This window comes from Nothobranchius furzeri, chromosome 15 (genome assembly GCF_043380555.1).
Source record: "Nothobranchius furzeri strain GRZ-AD chromosome 15, NfurGRZ-RIMD1, whole genome shotgun sequence".
Lineage (NCBI taxonomy): Eukaryota > Metazoa > Chordata > Actinopteri > Cyprinodontiformes > Nothobranchiidae > Nothobranchius > Nothobranchius furzeri.
In genome coordinates, this window is record NC_091755.1 from 35,608,697 (window position 1) to 35,636,586 (window position 27,890).

At 39.9% G+C, this 27,890-nt stretch overlaps 1 protein-coding gene across 1 annotated transcript; it reads right to left on the bottom strand.

Annotated features, from left to right (window-relative positions):
- Nucleotides 1-189: 189 nt before the first annotated feature.
- Nucleotides 190-27,884, bottom strand: gabrd (gamma-aminobutyric acid type A receptor subunit delta). The gene is made up of 9 exons (XM_015966958.3): nucleotides 27,441-27,884; nucleotides 10,703-10,818; nucleotides 8,936-9,003; nucleotides 7,082-7,302; nucleotides 6,057-6,139; nucleotides 5,803-5,940; nucleotides 5,291-5,446; nucleotides 4,324-4,535; nucleotides 190-1,104 (listed from the first exon to the last, which is right to left on the bottom strand). Exons 1-9 carry the CDS (start codon nucleotides 27,518-27,520, stop codon nucleotides 781-783), a joined length of 1,398 nt encoding a protein of 465 aa, XP_015822444.3. The 5' UTR covers nucleotides 27,521-27,884; the 3' UTR covers nucleotides 190-780.
- Nucleotides 27,885-27,890: the final 6 nt, after the last annotated feature.

Below are 27,890 nucleotides of genomic sequence, written 5' to 3' on the forward strand. Positions count from 1 at the left end.
CAAATGTATTTTCAAAATATGCCTTTTAAATACATTGTATGCAGTGCAAACCCAAAGTGCAACCTGGACTCCTTGTTGATCCGAGAGAGTAATTCCAAAAAAAAAGGAAAACTAAAATTTCTAGTTCCTGAAACTGGTGCACCGGCGTTCCCTGGTATTTTGTTGCAAGAAGACACACAAACACTCAGGTGGTGGAGGAAGTCCTTTAATAACAAGGAAACAGGCAGACCTGGCAAAAGGAGATAAGATTCTCCTAAACGTAAAAATAAACTAAAAGAAATAAATGGGTGGAGGAGCAACGGAGAGAGAGTGGTGGTGATGGAGGACGAGGGTGAATAAGTTATCAGCCATGCAGGACGCCTCGTCTCATCCTCCTCTCGGCTGAGAGGAGTGTTTGCTTTTGGAGATAATGGCGGCTCACACAGACAAGTCAGTTTCCTGATTCGTGTTGATCAGAGTCGGATGGACAAAAACATCTTAATCGGCCGATAAAATTCCAACAGGCATTTTATTGCATTGCCTTTATACAACTATTTGTATCAGTAGTTAAATATGTTTAGGTCCTTCTAACGGGTTTAAACTCATCACTACTTCAGTTTTTTTTACCAGATGTCTGTTTTCTCAGACCGCCGTGAGCTGAAGTTTCCTCCTGCTGAAGCCTGCAGCCTCCGGTCAGCTGCACCAGTCTGTCAGCATCAAAATGTCACAACTCCAGCAGTTTCTTATGTACAGCTCTGAACCTGAAGGGCAGGCCTTTGCTCTCCACTGCTGCCTCCCTTTTCACATGGTGTATGCCACCCAGTAGATCACATTCACCACGGCGAAGGTGAAGGGGAACACAGCCCTGGCGTAGATGTCAATGGTGTCGGCGTCGATGGGTTTGCAGACACACTTGGAGCAGCACTTCTTGTTTTCCTCGCTCTCCTCCGCCGGCCTGGACCTCCTCCTGCTCGGCTCGGGCTCCTCTGTGCCGCCCTCGCCGGGTATCTCGCTGCTGGGGCGTTGGGTCCGACCCTGGCGGTTTGAAATAACGACTCCTTGATTCACGCCGGTGACTGACAGGGAAAACAGAACCATGGCCTGTTTGCTGTTCTTTACAATAGACTGTAAAGGGGAGAAGAAGAAAATTAGGCAATGCATGTCATTTTCTGCATGAGACACAACATGTTTTCTTTAACTAAGTAACGGCATGTTGAGCGTTTGCAAGTTCCTTTTTCCTGCCCGCACTTATGTTACTCGGGTATATTTAAGTCTATTAAACAATCCAATCCAATTTTATTTATAAAGCGCATTCACAAGGCATTACAACCAAACAAGGCACTGTACACTAAAAATGTTGGTTAATTAAACCGGCGTTATACAAACATGTCGAACACAGATAAAAGATAAAAAGGAAATACAACAAAATTCCCAAAAATAACAGCTAAAAATCAACAAGACACAGGGTGAATAAAAAATTAGAAAAGCATTTTAAAAAAGAACCTCAATAGTACGGAAGTCGATAATTGTGGAGTCCATTTTTAAACAGTGCAGATGTAAGTGAGGTTTATAATTATGTGGTATAAGCTAGGTTGAAGTAGTGAGTTTTCAGGCGTGATTTAAAAATGCTAGCTGTTGGTGCTTGCCTCACTGGCAGTGGTAATGTGTTCCACAGCGTCGGTGCACAGACAGAGAAAGCCCTTTCTCCACGGCTTTCTAAACGTGCATTTGGAACAGCTAGGAGGAGCTTATCTTCAGACCTGAGAGCACGCGGCGGGTTGTAGTAATGGACCAGTTCACACAGATATGGAGGAGCTTGATGGTTCAAGGATTTGTAAGTGAGAAGCATAATTTTGAAGTTTTTCCTGAACTGCACGGGCAACCAGTGGAGAGATTTCAGAATTGGAGAAATGTGTTGTCTTCTGTCAGCTCCAGTCAGCAACCTAGCTGCTGAATTCTGGACCAGCTGAAGTCTAGAAAGAGCTGCTTTACTGATGCCATATTAAAGACCATTTTCAAGCTAACCCATGCACATTACGAGTAAGGATGGCCAAAATTGTCAACCTACCATCATTTTTGTCTGATATCTGCAATAAAAATTAATATAATCGTTTTTTACTCTTTTAATAACACTTCTTTTACATACCATGCACATATTATGCATAAACTCTTCTGCTACTTCTCCTCTCAATTAAAGTCTAACTAAGACAGATCTGAGGTCTCGTTTTTGAGATATTATTGGACGATTAATCACACTTAAATTGAACTATTTCTCATATTTTGCCTAAATCATGTTTAGAAGAAGAAGAAGAAGAAGAAGAAGAAGAAGAAGAAAATGTCATTTCTATAGCGCCTCTCAAGATAAAAATCATGAGGTGCTTCACAAAACAAAAAAACATAAAAATATAAAAAGGAATTTAGAAAATGGTTAAAAATGTATTTGAAATGAGCAAAAAATAGACAATTGTGATTAAAAAATGTAAAGAAAGAGAGAGAGTGAATAGATAGAGAGAAATCAGTGGATCCTGAGGAAGGTAGAATGGGTAGCGAGAGTGAACAAGGAGAGGGTGAAGAAGGTCATACAATAACCAGCTTGAGCAGGTGAGTCTTCAGCTGCTTCTTAAAGGAGTTCACTGAGTCCACTGATCTCAGGCTCAAGGGAGAGAGGTCCAGAGTCTGGGGGCCACAGCAGCAAATGATCTGTCACCTTTGGTCTTTAGCCTGGTGTGCTGCACAACCAGTAGGCTTTGATCACTGGACCTCAGGGACCTGCTGGGGGTGTAGGGACTGAGAAGATCACCAGTGTAAGATGGTGCTTGTCCATGTGAGGCCCCATTGACCATAACCAGGATCTTAAAATGAATCCTGAAGTTGACTGGCAGCCAGTGAAGCTGGAGGAGAAGCGGTCCAGACTGCGGTTTGAAGCGGTTTTAAGTTAAGAATGCATGACAGGAGAAATGTGTGGTGTTAGCTAGCTAAAATTGTTATTTATTTATGAGAGGGGACGCAGAAAATGTTAGCATTGGTTAATATTGGTATTGATATTAAACGTTGGACTATTCGGCGTGTCAGGTGTTGGTTGAAAAGCCGATATCGAAAATTCACTGAAACCCAGCTCACAAGGCAGGATTTTTGTTGTCAAATGTCAGCCGATTTTCATTGCAGAACAGACCACACGTGGTGATAAAAAAATATATAATAAAAATCACGGATATGCCAGTTTCAGTCCTACGTTGTGTGGTGTGCAGCAAACACTACAACACACTACAGCCACATTTACTTAATGGACAATCCTGACCCAAAAAAGAGTCTTTGCACAATGAAACGTGACTTCAATCAACAGGCAGTAGGTTCAATAGTTTCCTAAAATCAGACCAAGACAATCTGACATGTCTGAATCTGAATGCCCAGATTAAAGATTGGTCCCTAAATCTATCTGAGCAGACCACAAAAGACAGGATTATCTGAAAAGATTCTTAATGGTAATTGTGGTCATTCTATAGATGTTTGAGAGGAAAAGTGCAGATCAGAAACGAGCCTGATTATCCTGCCGCTTAACTTCGAGGCATTACCGAAATGAAACAGTCCAAACAAAAGAATAAAAGACAAATAAACAGTTTTGCACCAATGCTAATTTCTACTGTGAGTCAGTTGGAATAGATTACCTTCTTCATAGGAGAAGTCTACTTGAGCCAATGTGAGGAAACTCTTTATTACTAAAATGGTAATTTCTTACACCAGCTTTGATTTCTTCACTTTTTGTTTTAAATATTGTTTATTTATTTTTTTGTTTGTTTTTACGTTACTCGAAACAAATGTGTTGGCATATTAATGAAAATCGGTTAAGGAGCGTTAAATGTTTCAATTGGAACTGTTGAATTAAAACTGATTTAGAAAATAAACCTTGACACTTTTTTTTTACCAATTCTGAATGTATTTACAGTTAATTTTAAGAGATTTAGTTTATCATCCTGATTGGATGTTGTGATTAATAAACTCACATATAACTTTACTAAACGATGTAACTTTCACCTCACGTATGTGTCCTACAATCCGACAGGTCCCCTGGTTGTTAAAAGGACTTGTAAAAAGTGGAGTAAATCATTCTAAAACCACATTTTCCAAACTAAAGGAGCTGACGGGAAAATGAAAATCACAATGTCTCCCATCAGGGAAATCATCTATTTTTCTCTACAGAGATTCATTGTCTCTCTGAAGGTCAGTGAGATGTATACTTGTCAACGCTGATGCTGCATGTTCAGCCCAGCCCAGGTGCGTTACTAACAACTGAGAACACGGTTGTCTTGTTCTGACGGAACAACGGGATGCGGAGGATTTCCTCACCTCGGAGCTGAGCTTGTTTGCCTTCACCTTGGCCTTCTCTTTGAGTCGGTAGTCGGCGTTGTAGTGAGCGAAGGCATATTCAATTAGGGCCGCAAACACAAACACATAACAGATCCAGAAGTAGACGTCCAGCGCCTTGATGGCTGACGCCCGAGGCAACGAAGAGCGGGCGCTCACCATCAGGGTAGTCATGGTAAGAACAGTTGTGATCCCTGCAGAAATAAAACAATAAAACACACAGATCATAGACTGGACTTCTGAGGGGATTTGATCGAAAGCACAAAAAGACGTTTCTTTAAAGGTAGCTATAAAATATTCAAACCCCAACAGAGCAGCAAAGTAATGCTTTGAAACATACACAATCTTTCTTTTAACAGCTTTGTATTATTATTATTATTATTATTATTATTATTATTATTTTAGATGACACTTTTTTAGGGATTTTCCCAACTGAAATAAAACTGTTTACTCAGTTATTAAAAAAAACACACCTAGTTTATCTTTCTCAAGTTATTCTGTGTATTAAAAAAAATAAACAAATCTCAACCTGCTACTGTTAACTTGGATAATTCAGTCAGTAACATCTATTAGCATTAGCATGTCAGCAGTGGAACAAACATCTTTAATTTTGCTGACGACAATTTGACTTGCAAGAGTATGATCAATGGCTGTGTTCCATTTATGCAGCTGCTAGTTAAAAACAGCTAATGAGCAGAATTATGTCTGGTGTAATGATCCTCTATTGAGCGGTTCCCATACCTTACTGTTAGAAAAAGCACGTTTCAGCCTTCACATAAAAAAAATTGTCTAAGGCCTTTAAATGTGTTGTAACACACTTGGTGGGGGGGGGGGGGGGGTAGAACCTTAGAAGACATACATGAATACAGGCCATCTGTATTTTTATTTATTTATTTATTTTAGACTTTAAAAACAAGAGAATCCTTAAAATGACATAACTAAGACCAACCTAAGGTTACACGAGCAGGGACAGCTGATTGGCTAATCCAAAAGGACACCCAAGACATGGCAACCAGGAGTATCGAAGGCATGTACGACTGGATGATGTAGACACCTCGGTTACGTCTCAGCTGGAAGCGAAGACTGAGTCTCGGGAAGCGTCCCGCTGAGAAATAAAAACATGACAGATTTTAAGTGTGTTGAATTTAAATCTACAACTGAAAGAACTAATTTTCCATCATGGAATTTTTTTATTGTTCCTCACAGGGTTTGCCTGTCTGCTCTCTCGCCCCGCTGTAGTGGGAAAACGGTCGTAAAACGTTGACCTGTGATGCAGGCAACGTCTTCCAGCAGCTAGTCTTCATTTATTTTAAATACAGCCCTACTAAAACAGGCTTTATGTCTATATAAATATTCCTTGTATACCACCAGAGTTCCCAGGAGTAAAAAAGAATTCTGCCTTCAGAAAAAATCTGCAGACCGGTGGCGAGAGGTAAAATGGGGAGAAAAATAGACGCTCACCTGATTTGAAGTTCATAATTTCTGTAACAAAGCGGTAGTCTGTTATGGTGAACTGGGAAAGCTCCAGCTTGTCGAGTCCATGAATGTGTCGTTGACTGTCTGACCAGTGATACACTATGTCCTCCGATGAGTAGCCATCTTGAACAATTAAACACAGAATGTGAAATAAACCTTCTGCTCTCTGCTAAATGCGTTTTTGTCTATTTTCGCATTTTATCATTTTTCCTGAAGCATGTGCGGAAACTTTAACTTACAGCTCTCCAAGTCCAGCATGCACTCTTGTTCGTCCATGGGATACTTGGTGAGGTCCATGTCACACGCCACCGTCGACGTGATTCTAGAGACGCAACGAAAACACTATTAAAACCAAATTTAAAAAATGCTAATTTTAAAACGCAAGAAATCAGACAGAAGAAGAGTAACAGCGCTGAAGAATGGAAATAATGTAAAAATGGGGCCTAAAACTGAAGAGGTAAAGCATCTTGAATAAAAGTAGGTTTTCAGTTCAAAGAACTCCAGAGAGCTCACCAACCTGATTCGTGGAGCAGGAATCGTATAGCCTGGGACCCTGAACAACTAGGCTTAGATCAGAGGACATTAGGGGTCTATGCTGTGAGGGTGGGGGTAGGTGTTTGACACCCAACAAACTGAGCCGACTGAGCCCAATGAACTGTAGCTGCGAGCTAACTGTAGCTAACGGAGGTTGGCAGGTGTTTTAGTCAGAAAACCACTGTAGAGACTGTTATCTTCTGCCTTCAACATGAGGCCAAGTCTGAGGCCTTCCATGGAGCAACCACGAGGGCAAGCCGCTACCAGTCAATCAAAAGAACACGCCCCAAATTATTCATTTCAAGCTTAAATTATATCTAAATGGATGAGTTACAAATATTTGCACAATCAGCCTATATAAAGCAAGTGAATTTGATATCATCAGCTGTAAGAAGTAGCCCAGAGGAGGCTTTTATGAAAAATGCAAAACAGAACCGAGAACAAATCCTTGAGGCACTCCACATGAGCCAAAGAAGTAGCACCCTCATTGGTCACAGCATAACACTTTCTATTTGAAAGACAGGAAGAAAAGCAATTAACAGACTCTTTGTAACAAATCAATAAATTATCCTGATTATTATCTAGGATCATGAGAATATCATTGGTATCGCTTCGGTGAACCGTTTCAGACAAACTCCTGATTGAACTTGTCCAGCATTCCCTGATCATCAGCTCACAAACAACCAATCTGCAGTAAATAGGTCTGGGCGGTGAACTAAAGTGTGTTTACCGACTGCTGTACAGGATGACTCCGTTGGGCTGCAGACGGATCAGTTTGTTCTCTACGGTCACGTCGTGAAACCAGGCCGATTTGGCGTTGACGATGAAGGTGTCAGGTAGCCACAGCTTGTCCACGAAGCGACTGTCCAGTCCCAGAGTCTTGTTGGTGTGGTTGTAGGACAGGCGGTCATCGTGCCAGCTCTGCCGCAAGAACACGGTCATGGTGTATTCCTGTAAGGAACAACACATGAAGGTTTTATTTTCTTTTAAATTTGCTTTGTGTTTGAAATAAATAATAAAAACATAGTAGAAACACGTTTTTTCCTCAGTCTTTAATTTTTAAAGAGCAAGTCCCCTCCAAATCAATATTTTTTTGCTGATAAACTATATAAATGAGTGTCTAATTGTGCTGTAGACAATAATTTTGCACTTTAGTGCGTCTTAGTTAAAATTTAAATGTTCTGCCTAAAACTGTCAGTGTTGTGCCGTCTTCAGGTAAAAACTCTGCACTGCATTTGAATTTAAATCTGCCATCGCTATTGGCTAAGAGGTGGATTGTGACGTTGGCTGGTACATTATGATGTCACAATGTCGTGTGTGTGTGTGTGTGTGTGTGTGTGTGTGTGTGTGTGTGTGTGTGTGTGTGTGTGTGTGTGTGTGTGTGTGTTAGTGGCTCAACAAATGCTGTTGCCTGGCAGAATGAGAGGGTGGAGTCGCTAAAAAATACAAACACAGGCTCACAGCCGCATTGTGACATCATATGGTACCAGCTAACGTCATAGGGTACCTCTTAGTCAATAGCGATGGCAGATTAGAATTAAAATGCAGTGCAGAGTTTTTTCCTGAAGACAGCACAAAACTGAGTTTTAGGCAAAATATTAAAATTTTAACTAAGATGCACTAAAGTGCCAAATTATTGACTACATGTGTCTTCAGCACGATTAGACTCTCATTTATATAGTTTATCAGCAAAAAACTGTTGATTTGGGAGTGATTTGCACTTTAAGTATTTTCTTTTATTATATTTTACTTTCTGATTAAATTGTTTGGCTCAGTTGACGTGTCCTAACTTGTTTCCTTTTCTCAACGGTCATAAATAAATTTGACATTGGCATTTGTCCTCTTTGATTACAAAACATTTGAGAAACAGAACCATATTCATCAGCAGAAAATTAATTAGCCTTCCTTTATTTCAGCCCTGTGTGTCACTTCAAAATAAAATGTCTAATTTTAGACCTTGGGAGATGAAAAACTAATTTAATTGATTATTTTTCCTTTAATGGTTGCATTTTTCTCTCCAAATGAGGCTAAATAAGTCTTTTTCAAAGCAAACCTTTTAAATTTTCATGGATGAAACAGAAAAGCACAGAGGGAATTAATGAAAATTTCCCCGTAAATCTTGAAAGTGAAGCAGAAACAAAACAGCTCTTTCTTTGAGTGGAACACAATCATTGTTAATGCACTTGTGAAAAGGGTCTGTTTGGTGGATTTGGATCATTTTGGATCTCAAAACATTTTGCTTCAGAATTATGCATCCCCTCTGGTGCTGGCAGCTTGTGATAATGTTTGTTTTCTCCTTTTGCAGCTTGACTTCTAGAGGTCACCACACTTTCTAACTTGATTGTGGATGCTAATGAAAATAAAACTTTCCACTTAATTTGGATTTTATCCTATAAAATACATGAAACTATCCAATCATTTGACAAGCCGGTGTCATGCGTTCACATCGAAGACTTCCAAACCCCTCAAGTTAAATAAATCAGGCTTATGCAAATGGAAAATCTTTGATCTTTGTGGCACCATTCAAGTTGGGTGATGAAACATAGTCTCAATATGGAAAAATGAAGATTTTTGTACTTTTTACCATGTTTGCTTCAGAGATGTGGTCGATGCTGGCCACTTCAATGGCCATGGCCACATTTACAGGCGCACCTGTAGAGGAAAAAGTGAGAAAAGAAGGCAAATACACACACACACACACATCTTCTCTGCTCATTCTGAATCCATCGACCGCTCACATCCTCACTTCATTACCCTCCCACCTGCCATCTTCCCCACATCTCAAACACTCCCACAGTGCGTAAAGATTAAGCATTATCCAGTTTAACCATGCTAAGCAGCACATCACACTGTGGGCATTTATAAACAGCACTGTGCTCTCACAAAATCTGCACAAAATCAGCTTCTGACAACATTCACACACACACACAGAGCAAAGTGTTTTCACCCAACAGTTCACCATATGATTAGCATGGAGTGTGCTTCAGTAATCGGATGCTGTGGCGAAAAAGCTGCAGGAGAGCCTGCTGAAGCAGAGCAGAAAGGCTGTTTGTGCTGAACATCAGGGAATCACACGGTGCAATTCTGCATCATTCGACACCTTCCCAAAATCTTTTTGGGCTAATTATATCTTCTGTTGGTCATGCACCACATGCGTAACACCGTTTTTACCAGCATCAGATAAATAGCTCAAAGAATATGAATTTGTAAATGTGGAAGAAACTGACTTGGCACAATAGAAATGATGATGAAATCTTCACAATTCAGTGGGAAAGGGTGGTAGTTAGGATTGTGTTGTTCTTGTCTTTTTGCATTGTATGGAGCCTAAAATTTCCAGAGGATGAATTCTAAAAAGAAAAACACCATATCCACTGAAGCAGTTAACATATTCTTGGTCATTTTGTTTGTAAATGATGCACTTTCCACTGTAATGCTGTGAGATGTGGAGGCTAAACACAATAAAATCAAGTCAGTTGGACAAAATAAGAATAAATTAGAAATGTTGTGCAAAATGCAAAGAAATTCACAAGTTTTTCTTATTAATGTTATTTTTATAATATTAAAGATATTTTTCCGCTCAGTGCATGGTTGTTTAGGAATTCTAGCTCCTTTTTTTGCAAAGATGCTGATTTACAGCATCTGAGTCTAAAATATTTAAATTTCTCTTGTTAAAACTTAAAAAATACTCTATTAAGACTTGTGAATCTCCTTTTTTTGCAGGATGAAAAACATTCCTGAATCCTCGTGCGTGGGGGACACAAAACTCCACATTCAGGACAGGAGTTGAATGAAGGGAATTACCCCAAACAAAGAGGCATGATCCCCTGATGCTCGCGACTGCCCTTGGTTTATATGCACTGTTCAGCACATCATAAGGACACACGTATGACGCTGCGGTACGAAGCTCTGTGCAGGCGTGCGGCACGCCATAGCCCCACATTTTCACCTCTACATAACTGAGTTAAGCTGTGAGATTGAGAAATCTATCGTTGTGGTCATTGGACGCTTCACATTTAGCAGCCATTCTTAGCAAAGTCTCCAGAGGGGTGCGCGGTGCTCATGCCACCCCTACTCTCCAGCTTGTCCTTGAGGGCCACCATCCTCTGTAATCCCTTTTGTCTGAATGTTGGTTAGCGTATGTGCATGCGTGCATGTGTGTCTTTAAACGATTCACCTTGCAGAAGAATCATAGTAGGTATTTGCATGATTTAAATACAGATTTGCTCTAAAAATATGGATGACATGTAAACATCAGGTGTTTGGGATTTCTGGCATTTTATGCTAAGTATGGCTGGAAATGTGAGGGGCTGATCTGCAACCCAACACCACAAGCACTAGATCTCATACTCACCTCCTATCCCAGGGCGAAAATTTCTGGCATAGCCCTTCATTAAATCATCCAGATTAGGTAACCAGGATATTTCAATGTCTGTACCTACATAGTCCCCAATGTCACTCAGCATGGCCCTAAAGGAGACAAACAGCAAAGAGTCAGCAGGTTTCAGCAGGAAATCAAACCAGAGACACCAAAATAAATCTGTCGGTGCTTGGTTTGCAGACAGACAGCCGCTGCAAAGATAAACAGAAGACTGGGGAAAAACACGTAAGGCTAATTAAACAGAAATGCAGGAACATTTTACAGCTAATTACATTAAAGGTCAAAACATGAACGTGTTTAAAAAGAGCATCGCAGAGAGGACGAGCTTAACAAAGAAGTGTGTGAGAAACTGTAATTACAAAAAATTTGGATGATGTCTATCTATGTTTTATTATTTCCTAATTAAATTTTAATGTTTTTTAGAACGCTGGACAGAGCTGAACCAGAACAAACAACAGGATCAGAAACAAAACAAAGTATGTCTCTGAAATTTAATGTTTATGTTTTTCATGAAGAGGAAAAACTGTTTTTTAACAAAAGAAAAACAAAATGTGAAAATGCACTGATTTGTGTAACGGTATGAAATGACTGTTTTCTACCAAAAGTCATTTTCCCCCTCTCCTCTGACACAGAACTAGTCTGCATGAGATATGGCCTCAAGGTCTCATGCATTTGTTATAAAATGCTTCTTTCCAGCTCAAGAATGAAGAATGGACTCTCTCCTTTTCAAAGAACTCTATTTTAATGAAGCTAATCAAACAAAGTGTTAGTCAATAAATAAGATGTGACCAATCTGTGAAATCAAAATATTAATTACTTTGTTATAATCCCATAGAATATAATAAGTAATATGACTTTAAATGGTCCAATAGGACTGATCTCACATAGCATTAAGACATGACACATTGCTTTTACTGATCCAATCAAAATCTGCCAGATCTGACGGAGGCGTGGTTTTGGTGGTGTTTGGTAAATATGTCCTTTTTTGATTCAACCGTAAATCAAAACATCCAAATTATAAAACTATGCCCACGTCATCTTTAACGCCAGTTCAAAGCGTTCTAGAGAAGTTGTCGGAGTGGCCAATCCATAACTTTCCTCTTCAGCAGGGGCGGCGTTAGGCCCGGCTACTTGGGCTGAAGCCCCGGATGTTTAATGAAAAGCCCCGGATCTAAATTGTGGAAGTAACATGCAGTACGAAAGTCCAACAGAGAGGGAGCAGCTGGCAGTAGTTTGTATACAGTCTGCCTGAGCCTCCACCACTGAAGAAGAAGCCCTTCAGCAGCCGGCTTCTTCTACACTCTCTGCCTGAAACGCATGAGTGAAGATGGACATAAGGATGTTTTTTAGACCAAAAGTACAACGACAGAACCCCAGCTTTGATGAGACTGGTGTTGACTCAGGTTTGTGAGTCTTATTTGAAAATATTTGTTGTGCTGCTGGTTTGCCTAAAGCTAGCTTATCAGGTAAAGTTGTTGGAGAAAGAAAGGGAATATTTACTATCTTCTCACACTAAACACTAACAGGAACAATACTCTGCCCTGAAAATGCTTAATATGTAGCTTCAGATTAAAAATTATGTGGTACAAGACAAATATGATGTTGACTAGTGCGTGTCACGTGTGTGTGTGCGCGCGTGCGTGTGTGTGCATGTGCGCGCGTGTGTGTGTGTTAAGCCCCGGATCTTCTTCAGTCCTAAATCCGCCCCTGCTCTTCAGCCAAAACAACCAACGACAAGCTGGATAAAATCTGTTACTGTTCCAATTGCTGCAACGGTTCTTTTCAGAATAAAAGCTGAACCATCACGACCCAGGTTTGGGTCTCACTAGATGCCAACAAACTGTCGTGACCCGGGAGTATCTCAAGACTGGTCTGGTCGGCTGCCGCGGCTGTTCCTACAGGCTTCGGCTCCACAAGGTCAAGCTGGACCTTTACACCTCCTGATCTAGACGGGGACTTCCGCTAAGGGTATGTAGGCCGACAAGAATGGCGTCGAATGTGTTTATGAATCTCCTAACCAAAGCTTAGCGCGAAGACATCACCTTCACTTCCCATCAGAACTAATCGCTTCTTCGGATTTGCTGGTTCTGAGCAACATTCCACATCACACCATTCTCCGTCTCAATCACCTTAGTTACACCATACATTTAGTGTTAAAGTTAGTCTAGTTTAATTTGTTTAGTAATAAATCTATAAACCTTTAAACTTGACTCTCTCTTCTGTTGTCTCTGAATTAATACGAAGCTGTTATCTAATCCCTGCAATAAAGAGTTCCAATCTTCTGGTTAAACAGTGCCCACAGATCCATAAGGTTGATTTCATATCAAATCAAATCAAAGCTTTATTTATAAAGCGCCTTCCGCAACCCTGTCAGGAAGCCCAAGGCGCTGAACATGGTTCAGTACAAAGTTAAAGAAAGTGAATAAATCAGAAAATAAAAGCAATTCAAATTACAGATTACAAATTACAAAAAAGGTGAAACATTCTAGTAGAAGACAAATGTGTAAAACAAGGGAAAAAGTGAACCAATGAAAACTGAGATAAAATCAACATAAAAGAGGGACAAATTCAAACATGTATTTCCATATTTCCTATGGAATCCTATGTCTCATGGCTTATTAAATAACATGTAATTTAAATCATTACATTTGAAAGAAAGAGATATACTATAGATATATATAAATTATATATATATATATATATATATATATATATATATATATATATATATATATATATATATATATATATATATATATATATATATATATATATATATATACAGAATAACAGAGTTGTTGATTCCCTTTAACTCGCTGCTTTTAAGAATCCAAGTGAAAATCTGTAATAAGAAGAAATCAAACTGAACTACTTCTCTGAGCTGAGCTTATTTATGGTGGACTAAAATTACAGACTTTGATTTGTCAGACCAGAGCAAAGCTGCAGTTTGATAACCCCTTTCTGCCATCAGCAGACAGTTCAAATCCCACCGTGGATGATTTAAACATCAGTTAAAGCATCAAAACTCTAACTTATAGACACCAGTTATATTTTTATTTTGGAGTACCAACGGTTAGAGAGTCAGGCAGCATGATCAGATGTGTAAGCACTGAAATAATATACACTGAGTAAGTTTGAGCTCCACAAACGAGCAGCAGAATCCTGATAAATTGGCTTTCAAACCAAAAGGTCTCCTCAGAGCTGCAGCGTTTTTAAACAAGAGGTGATGCAAGATGCCGGTAAACATGTCCTGTTTTATTCATCTCTTCTCCTGAAGTGGATGAAGACTGACGTCTGTTCACAGTCCTCCGTCTGTAAATATTCATTCTCATCTGCTTCAGCAAGAACAACAACGCTGGAAAATCTTCTAAGCTCACCAGCTTCATTCCTGTTTCATCTCAGGATATCTGCAGCAGCTGCAGTTACTTTTTATTCACTGTGACGGGGGAAGCACAACATCTGCATTTAAGACAATCTGTTATTAAGCTGAAGGAGGTTAAAGGAGTGAGGGGAATGCAAATTTTTGTAATTCTCCACAGTAGAAGAAGATATAAATTAGTGGTGGGGCTCAATTAAAAATATTTTAATTAGTTAGAGGCTTTGTTATTAATTCATCTTGATTAATCGCATTTTAATCCATCCATCCATCAATCCATTTTTCTCCGCTTATCCGAAGTCGGGTCGCAGAGGCAGTAGCTTAAGTCGAGAGGCCCAGACTTCCCTCTCCCCAGCCACTTGGGCCAGCTCTTCCGGGGAAATTCCATGGCGTTCCCTGGCCAGGTGAGAGACATAGTCCCTCCACCGTGTCCTGGGTCTCCCTTTAGGCCTCCTCCCAGTTGGACGTGCCCAGAAAACCTCACCAGGGAGGCATCCAGGAGGCATCCTGACCAGATGCCTAAACCACCTCAACTGGCTCCTCTCGATGTGGAGGAGCAGCGAATCTACTCCGAGCCCCTCCCGGATGACCGAACTTCTCATCCTAGCTCTAAGGGAGAGCCCAGCCACTCTGCGGAGAAAACTCATTTCGGCCGCTTGTATCCACGATCTCGTTCTTTCGGTCACTACCCAAAGCTCATGACCATAGGTGCGGGTAGGAACGTAGATCGATCGGTAAATCGAGAGCTTCGCCTTCTGACTCAGCTCTCTCTTCACCACGACAGACCGGTACAACGCCTGCATCACTGCAGATGCAGTACCAATCTGCCTATCGATCTCATGCTCCAGTTTTCCCTCACTCGTGAACAAGATCCCAAGATACTTAAACTCCTCCACTTGGGGCAGGACCTCATCCCTGACCCGGAGAAGGCATTCTACCCTTTCCCGAATCATTCAAGAACATTTGAAATGAGGATAAAAATGAAGTGTAGAATCAAACAGTCATGGACATTATTATTGTAAACTCAAGTTAGACATCAAAAAAGTATATCATCCTTTATTAGAGCTGCTAAATGTGATTCATGACCGACTTTCTCAACATTAACTAACTCATCTGGTGTACTTTAAAACATCTAACCTCAAAACGAGTTTGTGAAACAGTTTTTCTAAAAAGTCCTTGTGTGATTGTTAAGAAATAAAATAGAAATATGTTTTAACCAATGAGCAGAAACTTTGGTTTGATGACCCTCCGTATATAAAACGCAAAAGTTAGACATTTAATGCAAATGTGATTATTGCTTTAGGTCCTTTTAAAATAACATATGATACATCACAATGCTTATAAAAATATACATAAAGAGATTTTTTTAAAGATGTTTCCTATCATTTCTGTGCAGCCTGGTACCAAGTCATCCAGCAGCACTGTTTCACGGCCAAGTAATCGGGGATATTTCTAGTTTAAATGCATATGTATTTAATTGTAACATAACATAAATGCAGTTTGTTAAAGAAAATGTCAGTTTAAGTGAAAATGCCTGACTTTTAAGTAAATATGTAAAAATAACGTGATGTTTCACACAAGAACGATTCAGAGGTTCTGACTGACTAAAATATAATAGTAATGAATCAGCTGGTTGCCATTTTTATTTTAAATGAAAATGAAACAAAAACCTGCTAGTTTTTAAATGCTGCTCAAACTAAAGCCGTGACAGTACATTTAGATTTCCTCACAGCTTGTTTGTCCAAAAGAGGCTGCAGCAGATCTTTAGATTTCTAAACACTGAAATAAGATCCTGCTGTGCCCCATGTGCACTATCTGCTCTATAAAAGGATCTAGAAGGGGGATGAGGGTGAATGGTTTATAGAGACTCCCATTAGAGCTATAAAGGACTGCTAGAGGGTTTGGACTGCTGCACAAACAGCCGTCCTCAGATTTGGACATTTTCCAGCTCAGAACCACCAGGTGGCAGTTTTGTGTCACAAATCCTTTAAAATGTTCCAACAAAAAACAGGAAAGCATCAGCAGCACACTTTTTAGACGAAGTTCTATCAATCGTGACTGAAAGAGCTGCTGTGGTGCAACAAACAGATAAACCAAACACAAGTTCATCTGACATTTAAAGTCACAAAGGCTGCCCGTGGTATCACACGGACCACATGGGGTTGATGGAAGGGGATCTTATTGACAAACAATGAAAAGATTTGCCGTGACCTATCTGAACCAGGCTGACATTTAAAGAAAGCGGAGGAAAGCATTGAATAGCCGAGCACTGACCATCACAATAAAACAGGAAATCTAAAAGATTTCTCCCGCATCAATAACATTTGCTCTGAGGATCGGTTCTGCAGTGGCAGATGTATTTTTAGCCTGGCAATCAAAAAGAGGGAGAGAGCAGAAAAAAACGAGAGCACTGGTAAATTTATTAATTACTCCGTGGCTCCTGTATTTCTTCACTAATTGGTAGTTTCTAAATCTGGAAATGAAAAGCTTTTCCTTCCAGGAATTTGCTACGCAGCAAGGTCAAACAGGCCTCTTTACATGGAGGGGACGTGATGGAAGAGCCTGCAAAGGACACATCCAAGAGACAACCTATGTCCTTTAGTGTGACATTCACTTAAACAGAAACATCAAATTCCCTCATGAGTTTTCCCTAATTATGTCGACTTTATGCAGTTTCCTACAAATATCCTACAAATATTCCTACAAATATAATTATTAGCAACATAAAATACAAGCTTAATGTTAAAGTAGATTAAAAGTGATGTTCTCAACGCATTTTAAAGTTGGGGTTTACTCATTTATTCAACACATTCGCTGTGCTAACTAGTGTAAATTAATGCAGACATGCTGCAAAAACATTTTCAAGAATAAGAAGATAAACAGAGAAGGAAGTGACGCCACCATCGGCGTCAGCCTGAGGAAGTTTGCAGCCGCAAACAAAACGTAGCGGGAAAACAGGTAAACAAAACTGCTCTGTGTTTTAAAAAAGAACTACAGCAAGGAATTAGAGATACGACACAGCAAGAACACACCTAAGATTTTCAAGAAGCCGTCCTGTGGGCGGCGCAAGCCAAGATAGGTGAGGCCATGAATGCAAATTCACAGTATGATGTCACAGTGTGTGGATTTTTTAATCCTAGCATTTAACCATTTCTTTTCCTATCAGAAGCTAGCCAAGGAGATAAGTGTAGAACTGTGTTTCCCAACCCTGGTCCTCAGCGCATACTGTCCTGCATGTTTTCCATGTTGACCTTTCAAACACCAGTTTTTCCCTGCTGCCACACACCTCTGAAATACAGCTTTACTGCCTCAATAAACACTCCGTCCATGAAAAAACCTGCTATCTTCTTTCTGTCAGTGTTTGGTTTTTAGGCAATCAAACAAGCCAATTTCAAAAAGTCCTTAGTCGTGACATCACAAACGGAAAAAGTTAAATGTAACAATCTCTCAAGTGAAAGAAGAGACAGCTGCTGCTGACGGAGCAGCGGCTCTATTCTGAACCCCTCCTAAAGGAGCTTCTCAGCCTATAGTAGCCTGAGTGGGGGATGGGTGGGTGTGGCCATCTACACCTTATTTTCTTAAAGTGACAGAGACTTGAAAGGGCTCATTCTGGAAGGTACTGAAAATGTCAAGAAAAAAACTGCTGAATTGCTTCATGTGAGAAGGATTTTATCCAAAGAACTTTATGACCATGTTTTTTATTTGTGAAGAAAACAAATTATTTTACAGCATGTCCCCTTTTAAATGACCACGAGATTGTTTAATCTTTAATTTTACTTCTAAAGAAATTGCCACTTTAGTCAAAAAAGCACGCACAGGTTGCAGAATTTGATGGCTTTCTGGATTCACTAAACATTTGAGCCACTTCATTTTCAATGGCAAACGGTTGAGAACCCACAGATGCTCCTCTCCCTTTTATGTTTTACTTTCATTGAATGCCTTTCCCACTTCTGGCTCCGCCGTCTGTTTATGAGCAAACACTAAACAGGCGGGGAGAGGAGACGCTGAGAGCTGCAGCCTTTTCTCGAGCTTATGGTGTCATGAACATAACACACTAGCAGCCTAATTAGTTTTATATACTGACACTGTCAGTCCTACCTGAGTGGAGCCACAGCCCCCCCAGATGACGCTCATTATTTAAATTGTATCAGCACCTGTGAAAGATGAGAAGCTTTTCAGTCAGTCATCAAAATCTAGCAGAGTAAATTATGTTAGAATTTAAATGAGTGGTTAAAACGGTTGAACAGACGTTTTTTAAACTTCAGTTAAAGTCTAAATTTGTCCTGGAATTATGCTGCACCAATTTTGATGCTGAGACGAGGGTCAAATGAATTAGCTCGTAAACCTGTTCAACTGGATCCAAGGAATCTTCCCTGAAACAAACAGTTTCTCTACAGCGGGGGTGTCAAACTCATTTTAGCTCAGGGGCCACATTGAGGGAAATCGAGTCCCAAGTGGGCCGGACCGGTAAATTAAAAAAATACTTCAGATTGTTTTCTTTGTTTTAATACAGTCAATATAAAACAAGGCTGGAGCCTGAGGACAATGTAGTACAAGTACAACACCTGAAGTGTACTTGAAAATTTGAAAAAAATTAAAAAATCAACAAATAAAAACATTCCTTAGTGATTCAAAGAGCTTACAGATCACATGGCTAGATCAGTTTCATGCAGCACTTAAAGTATATTTGACTCATTTTACTTTACATCGTTTAGCTTTCACCAGTGCATCAATATCAAGTCACATCCTGAGTGGCGGCCAACTTCAGGAAGTGATTCAAGTTCTTGTGTGAGCCTTAAGCGCAGCTTTGTTTTATTTATACTCATTACAGATAAAACTTGCTCACAAAGATAAGTTTATTTTAACTCTACATTGTAAAGTATGAAAATGAAGTTTACACAACCATCTCGCGGGCTGGATTTAACCCGCTTGCGGGCCGGATCCGGCCCGCGGGCCGCATGTTTAACACCCCTGCTCTACAGAACTCATTTGAGCTTCCGAGCATCTCTGAATAAAGGGCCGCGACGATTATCTTCACAGATCATTAAAAAAGATCCACACAAAAAGTGTTTTTCTGCTGCTTTTAAAGATAAAAACATACAAAGGGTGAGAAGACTTTTAGGCATTTATAAAATAAAATTAGATATGGAGAACGTATGGTTCTTGTTACTACGGCGTACATTTTAGAAAATATTCAGGTTTCAGGAAAACTCCAGATCAAACCACCTCAGGCGTCAGATTATAGTCAAAATTGCTCATAATCTCATTCCAGGACATGCTTTTGTCTCATTTTTAGGATTTTATTTCATCTAACCCCTGCGACGTGATGCAAAAATCTCTTTGGATTCTGCAAAATCATAGCATCTACGCTCAGAATGCTCATTTCAATGTAGATTTGTGGAGATATAGTAAAAATGGAAAAACACACATGGTTACCATGGCATTTTAAGAATATGCTTCTCCCTTTGATAAAAGTTTTTTGGATTCTTCCGCTAGAGGCCAAGAAAATAAAATTGTGGAATTTAGACAAAATCTAATTCTGGAGTGAAATTATGAACTACTGGCTGAGTTTATCTCCAGAAATATGCAGTAAATTTACAAAATATGTAGTGTGATGTAGTATAGATATTTAAAAGTATTACATAGGTTGTATGTTATAAATTAAAACAGATTTTTTTTATGATTACGCTTCTCCTTTTCTCTTCATTCCTCATTTTGCCTGCGAAGGTCCTATTCAGTCATGATGCACCACATGTGCCTGAATGTCTGACGACGTTTTCCTGAAACCTGAGGAAGGCCATAAAAATGTCACCGTACACAACACTCTAAAAGGCTTTTATTAAAAATAAATATTGGTCCAAACAAAGGTGGATTAAAGTTCCAATGAAGATTTTCTGCAAAAACAATCTTGCAAATGTGTCGAGACCTTTAGACGCGCCAAAAAAAAAGCCATTCGTTCCAAGAAACACCTGTTTTCTAGTCTGCAGAGACTCTGTTAGTTGTTCTAGCAACCTAGTCTGTTGAAAAAGGGCACAAAATGTGGGGAAAAAAAGCTGAAAATTAAGTTTGTCAAGAAAAAAAACATCAAATCTCTATATTTGTTAAGCCAAACTTTTAAAGCACAGATTTTCTACTATTGTAATTCAGAGTGCAAAAACACATTGAGCATTTAATTAATGAGTTAATCCAAAAAAATGATATTTTCATGCTGATTGGTGAGGTTTAATGCAACAATAATGTTTTTTCATTGTAAAGCATGAATTCTTAATAATATATTTTTTACTTTTTTCTAAAACTTTTCTGCCTTCTATTCATGTTTTAATCCACAAAACAGGGATTAAGATTAAAGAAACATGAAAATAAACAACAACAAATACCTAGAATAAAATTTAAAATCAAATGGAATTAAATTACTCTTAATCTGTGTTTAATCTGCTCATAATTGCAAAATTTGTGATGACAAAGAGTGAAAATTAATGTATTTTGTGACAACAGGTTATTTCATTCAGGATTTAGAGCATTTATACTGATGCGGTTTGACCTTTTTATGTCTCTAGTGATAAAATGTTCATTCTCATTCTTGTGTTTTTCATCTGGTCGACTTAATCCCTCATCCCACATTTTCTCTGTGTTCCCTTTTCCCTGCTGGACGCTCAGACACAGCAATCACAGAGGAAGTATTTTACTGTAACGCGCTGAACTGCTGACACACGGGTTCCTGTTCTGGCTGTTTGTTGATGCTTTCATGGGATCAGCTGAATGTGCTCGACGCTAAAATTAATAAATAAATGAAGATTGTATGTTTTCCTCCTCCTGGATTTTACTTTTATATTATCAGAATACAAACATGCTTTTATTGTGTCACTTTCTCTTTTGTCAAACTGCTATAAATTGAAATATAATTTTGATTAAAAAAATACTTTGAATCAAACACAATAAATATATTTTTAACTAAATAACTAACTGTTTGATGTTTTCTGATGAGTGAACAGGAAGCAGCTACCAGTCGCTTCCTGTTCACTCATCAGATCAAGTCGACTTCTTCTCTGGAGGCCCTCGGCTGTTTGTTTCAGAGCACGCTATCCTCATTTCAGTATGAGATGGACAGTTTGTTTCATTTATGAAAATATAAACGCAGAACTGAGAACTGGAAACCTTTAGTATGGAAGCGGATTAGGGCCACTGGCAGGAAAAAATAGGAAAAAATTATTCTGAGTTTTCTTAAAATTCTAACTTTGATCTCAGAATTCTAAGTTAGAATTCTGAGGAAAAAAGACTAAATTATTATTCTTTATTTATTTTTTTTTCAGTGGTTCTATTCCTCTTCTGTACTTTTGAATCCAAAGAGCTGCTGAACTGATGAGAATTGTTTCTGTTAAACTGTTTTCTGCTCTCTGTTCTCCTTGGGGTCAAAGGTTAACTGAGCAGCGGGGTGAGATTCAGCACTTTGCTCAAGGACACTTCAGCAGCTACGTCTGAGCGCACAATAAATGATGTTTCTGATCAAAATCATCTATTTCCTTTTGGTAAAACAATGAATCAAGTTTGTTTAAAGCCACTCTAGCAGGACTGCTGGACTACACCTTCTGAGCCAATTAAGACAGTGAATTTAAAAAATTTTACTTTAGTGGTTTGCCGCTGAATTGCGGTATTCCACACGTAGAATTAAAATGCGTAGAATTTCACATTTAGAAACAGAATGTTTCTGGTCACCTGTGATTTGGATGGTAACGCCTGCAAATGTCCAACCCCAATTTATCCCCGCAGCGACAGAACCGTACCAATGCAGGAATATTTATCATGTTGTTGTTTTCTTCGATAGTTTTTCATACTATTTGTGAACAAAATGGTTCTGTGTTCCAACCCTCACCGGCTTGTATTGGAACTATTTTTCATGCAAACATATAAATGTGATGAACAAAATGGTGTCGTATCTGATTAGCTGCATGAAGCAGCTGTGGCATCATGCACTGACGTGGATGGGACACAAACTACTAAATTAAAACGCCTCCCCAGACAGGAGTTGTTGTTCATGATGTGTCATTTTCACTAAGTCATTTTATGGGGAGCATAAAGGTCAGGATTGCATTACCATGAATTTTTCCTTATTTCCTGCTTTTATTTGCTTCAGTTTAGATATTTTAATTGCATCATTCATTTGTTTTCTTCAGCTTCTCATGCAGCCCTCCTGTATTTCCATCTGCAAATGAACCCATCTGATGCTAAATAATCACCCCTCCCTCTATAAATATGCCCCAGTTTCTTCAACTCATCATTTCTGCTGAATACTTCGCTTTATTTCATTATTAACCCTGTTTTCCAGTTTTTTCTTTTGTCTCTACCTTTTTTTTTTTAATAAAAGCTAAAACTTTTAACTAATCTGACACAGATTGAGTTTTACAACTTTTTTTTTTTGCCTAATCCTAATTTTACTCTAATCTGGAGTTTTGCAGCACATTCTGCACGTCTATAATTTTCCGAAACATGTGAATTAACATGCATTTGATCATTGGAGAGACGGTCTTCTGCAGAACAGCCAGATCTGCAAATAAATTACCAACATGAACAGTTTTTTTTTGTTTGTTTGTTTGTTTTCCCCAGATTACGCGTATTGAGTTAACTCAAACTGAGTGGGAGGCTTTTAGTGGAGGCTTTGAAATGTGGCCCACCTGTATTTACTCACCCTGCAACCATTGCAGATTCAGGCTTTAGAAGCAACCAATGCAGCTGAAGCAAAGCGATCAAATCCTGTGCTATTGGGAAGAGTGCTATGTGGATAGGAGGGATTCATCTGCTGAGTCAGCTTCTCATACAGATTCGTCAGGAGAAATGAGTCACCTGTGCGAACATTTAAGGAAAATGTGACAATCCAGGGGGATCGTGGAAAGTTAGAGCTTCTGGGAGCATGTACTTCTTCCTTGCATAGCAAATTTTTTGTCTGTGTTCAAAAACTGAGCAGCTTTTCCTCTTCTGTCTGTTTTTCCAAGAAATTAAACACAGTGAAATAATAATGAAGTTAAAGTAGATTATTTTTAATGCCCAAAGCACAACCCAGGGAGCATTTGGGAACCCTGAAATTTATTTTTGGTGGGCCTTAATAACATTTTTGGTGGAATCTTGGTGGCTTTTGGTGTAAAAAGACAATATTCACATTCTTATGATCAGATTTTCAATAATATGCTTATTTTTAGGCTTATTTGACTAATCATCCATCTAAACTAGTTTTACAAGCATCGCCTTTACTGTAAATTGATTGTAACTGAACCAGAATGAAAATTAAAAGGCTTATCTGAAAGGATTTAATCCTGATTTCCCCTTTTATAACTCAGTATGCTCAGCTCTCTCAGAAAACCCGCCTGCTTACATGTGAGACTGTGATGGTTGGTGGCTGGAGTTACCTCCCACAAACAGGATCATGTTGAAACCAGCTAGGAGCTAAGTTTATTAGAGCTAACGTCTATGACGCTTCACAATAACAGCAATGTGAAGAGATGGTTTAAAGGCCGTTTAATATGTTTTCATGTCTAGTTATCAACATCTGTTTGGTGCATGGCATTGCAGTTGGTAGCGTTGTTGTTTTGCAGCAATAAGCTTCAAACCCTGCTAGAAATTTTCCGCATTGAGCTGTTACGTTTTTCTTGTACATGCAGAGGTTTGCTCCAGGTAACCAGCATGTTATGCAAATTGGTGATTCTTGATTTGCTCCAGGGTTTCGTGAGTATGACTGAGTGAGTGTTTATCTCTCTGAGGCCATGTGACCAGTATAAGCTAAAGGTTGGTTTATGCTTGACACGTACGCGAGGTCCGCACGGCTCCGTGCGGCGAAATTGTGTCATTTTAACAACCACGCCCCTCCACCGCGCCTCCGCACGGCCCACAATTTCCGCACCGCGCACCAAGGAAAATTTCTAACCACGCGGACGGACGGACGGACGCGGAAAAACATGGCGGACCGGCAAGAACTAGTATGGCAGAGGTTTGTAAATACAGACATTTGTATGATTCAGCTCTCAGAGATCACCGTGATCAACATGTTGTTAATAATTCTTGGAGAGAAATAGCTCGCACTGTTAGAAAAGACAAGGAGGCTGTTAAAAATGCTGGAATGCCATGTTGTAAACAGTAATTTCTACTTCTACTATGATGTAGTCTTGAATGCATGCTGTAGAGTTCCAAGCTGCCCCCTACAGTTTGGGAGAATATTGGCTCACCGCAGAGACAAGCCGCACGAACCATAAACGCTGCAAGTTGTGAAGCACGTTCCAGGCGCAAGCCGCATCACCAAGCGGAAAGTGGACCAAGCTTGGTTTATGCTTGACACATTCACTTTCCGCTTGGTGATGCGGCTTGCGCCTGGAACGTGCTTCACAACTTGCAGCGTTTATGGTTCGTGCGGCTTGTCTCTGCGGTGAGCCAATATTCTCCCAAACTGTAGGGGGCAGCATGGAGCTCTACAGCATGCATTCAAGACTACATCATAGTAGAAGTAGAAATTACTGTTTACAACATGGCATTCCAGCATTTTTAACAGCGTCCTCGTCTTTTCTAACAGTGCGAGCTATTTCTCTCCAAGAATTATTAACAACATGTTGATCACGGTGATCTGTGAGAGCTGAATCATACAAATGTCTGTATTTACAAACCTCTGCCATACTAGTTCTTGCTGGTCCGCCATGTTTTTCCGCGTCCGACCGTCCGCGTGGTTAGAAAATTTCCTCGGTGCGCGTTGCAGAAATTTTGGGCCGTGCGGAGACGCGGTGGAGGGGCGTGGTTGTTATAATGACGCAACTTTTCCGCGCGGAGCCGTGCGGACCTCGCGGACGCGTCAAGCAAAAACCAAGCTTAAGGCACCAGCTCCCAGTGATCATGCAGATGAAAGTGGCTTAAGATAACGTAAGGAGGGATGGAAAACGCTAATCAAGTTAGCAGAACAGAGTAAAGTTTTAAGGTCTGTGCATCATTTATTAATTTGTTTCTTTGATAATTTTTTTACTTCACTTTCTACTGTACAGGGTCAAGGGCGCTCACCCTGGACAGGTGACCAGTCCATCACAGGACCAAGAGATGAACCGGACAATCACCATTTCACACACACTCGCATCTAGCATTGAATTTAGAGATTACAGTTCGACTAATATGTTTTTGATCTGAAGATGGAAATGGTGGACCGAAAGAGCATCCATACGTGCAAAACGATTCCTGCCAGGAGTCAAACCTCTGCTTCAAGGCAATTGTGTTACCAACTGCAGAAAATAAGTCAATAGCCAACACAGCAGTTGTTTGCATATCAACATGAAAAGCTTTAATATTGTTGACAATAAGAAAAAAAGATACATGTGCAAAAAAATTACTTCTTTTTGTTAAACTTCTGTGTTTAAAATGTTATTGTTTTTGTTTGGATTAAATTGTGAGCTAGGAGCATTTCTTTATAGCAAAGAAATTCCTAATCTAGACCCAGCAAGTAAATGTATCCCGTTAACAAAGCCATTATTGGAATCTGTAGCTTTTATATTCAGATAATAATTGTTATGCAACACTCCTTATGTCAGCAATGACGCAAAATGAGGATGACTTATTGTAGAGCCACTTACTGATTCTAGAAGTGGATGACGATTGTCAGTCTGTCTATTTTCTAAACATTATTTTTGATTTCTTATCTGTTTTCACTACAAAACACTGAATTCTTGTGAAAACTGTTGAAAAAAATAGTTACGTTTCACCAAATAGCGATGTTCTTGTGCAGATCGGGTTGTTTCTTTTACAGATTTCATGTTGATAATTGGATGTTATGCACGGCGATGAAGAAGACACGCTTCAGGTGAAGAGAAGAGCTGTGAAAATCATGCAACACCAAAACAGGCGAGGAATAACTTCGCTATGCAACTAATTCTGAAATGGATAAACGAGGAGCTAAAACGAGAATCAGAGTCATTCTCTTTCGAAAGAGGGGGAGTCAAGGAAACGAGCAGCTTGCAACTTTCAGCTACCAAATGTGGAGCAGCAGTGTGTGTGTGTGTGTGTGTGTGTGTGTGTGTGTGTGTGTGTGTGTGTGTGTGTGTGTGTGTGTGTGTGTGTGTGTGTGTGTGTGTGTGTGTGTGTGTGTGTGTGTGTGTGTGTGTGTGTGTGTGTGTGTGTGTGTGTGAGACGGAAAGAGACGCAGAGAGCTGACACATAATGAGGTGCAAGAAAAGCCAACGCTGCATTGTACTGAGAACTAAATCATAATAAGAGTGGCGACTGGAGGCGGGGAAATCCAGTTATAGCATGTCACCCCCTCTGCCGGTGAACAGCCAGGTGGACGATGCCAGTGATTTGCCCAAATTTCACTCAAAACTTAAGTAGCTTCACCTTTTGACCTTTTCAGAGGAGGCTCGCACACAAACATGCAGGATTTAGGGGATCAAATAGATGCTGATGATTCTACAGACAGGATTCAAATTGAAGCTTAGTATCATGGATGGATTTCAATGAAAACATAAACACAAGGTGTCCAAACCCTGGTCCTTGAAGGCCACCGTCCAGAATGTGTTGGAGGTTTCTCTGCTGTTATACATCTGATTTCAATCAATGTGGGAGTGGCATGCTTCTGCAGAGCTTGATGACCTGCTGAACAGGTGATTCAGCTATAGGTGAGTCGGACCAAAGAAACATCTAAAACATGGATAAGAGTCCATAAAGACCAGGGCTGTGCACCATGGTCATGAGGTTAATCTAAAGCATCCTCCTGTTTAAAGAACATATACAATAAGAGTGTTTAAAAGATCGTACCAAGAATAGATTCTACAGCAAGGGTTTTCCTTTGGTCAAGATACCACTCTCCTCAGTTTGAGCTCTTTAAACACGTGATCATGATCAGAGATTGCAGTCAGAACAAAAACAGCACCATTTTCTTCTCTTGAACTCCTCAAGATGAGCAGCTGCTGCTCTGTTACAACCCTACAAGCCTCCTTGAATCTACCTGCATCAGCTGATTACATTTGACCCCCTACTGAAGTGAACACACCATACCTGCTGCATAGAAAGCCACCCACTCACCTCTTATTCATCACCGCCACTTTAAAGGGAAACAGTCGCAATGAGAATTATGTAAATATTGTCAGCAGACTATTGTGCAGAGAACAAAGCTGCGAGGAGACTTTTTTTTATGGAAAATTCACAAGTCGTGGGAGGTGGTACGCAACACGGACGGATTTTTGGCGATTTATTCCACAAAAATATGCATTTTAGATGCAATTCAGTGTAGGTTTTATCCCAGATTCCAATTATCCTCCTAAAGCACGCAGCTCAAAATGAAAAAGGGCACCTGCGTAAAGGTGGAAGCAAGGTTGATCTCACCTGGTGAAAATATCCCCACCGACGAACAGCACAGCAAGACTCGACAGCAGGAAAGTTGGGATCTCCATTTCACGTCCCATTTGATTAAAAATGTTCTTGTAAAGAAAAAACTTCCCCACAAAGGATTCGAAAGCAAAAACCCCCGATGAGTTTCTTTATTTGCTTACGCTTTTATTTTAATGCGCTTTCCTCGTGATCCATCGCTGCGGTGAAGAAAGTAAAGTGCGCTTTTGATGCTGCTGCTCCTGGTGATGATGAGGATGATGGTGGTGTTATAGATGATGTTGCCTCCATTGTGAAATCCTTGATGCGTCCTGGAGCGCACCGGATGAGAGCGCGCGCCTGCGAGGGAGAAAAAAACGGGGGAAAACTCCCTGTCCGACCGCACCGATGAGCCGATCCACCGCCGCCGCCTGTCATCAGCAACAGAGAGAGAGAGAGAGAGAGAGA

Coding starts and splice junctions, on each gene's coding strand:
- gabrd (XM_015966958.3), bottom strand. CDS start 27,520: ATGGGACGTGAAATGGAGATCCCAACTTTCCTGCTGTCGAGTCTTGCT. Junction 10,819..27,440: donor GGTGGGGATATTTTCACCAG/GTGAGATCAACC, acceptor TGTCTCCTTTAG/GGCCATGCTGAGTGACATTG. Junction 7,303..8,935: donor ACATCTCTGAAGCAAACATG/GTAAAAAGTACA, acceptor TGTTCCTTACAG/GAATACACCATGACCGTGTT.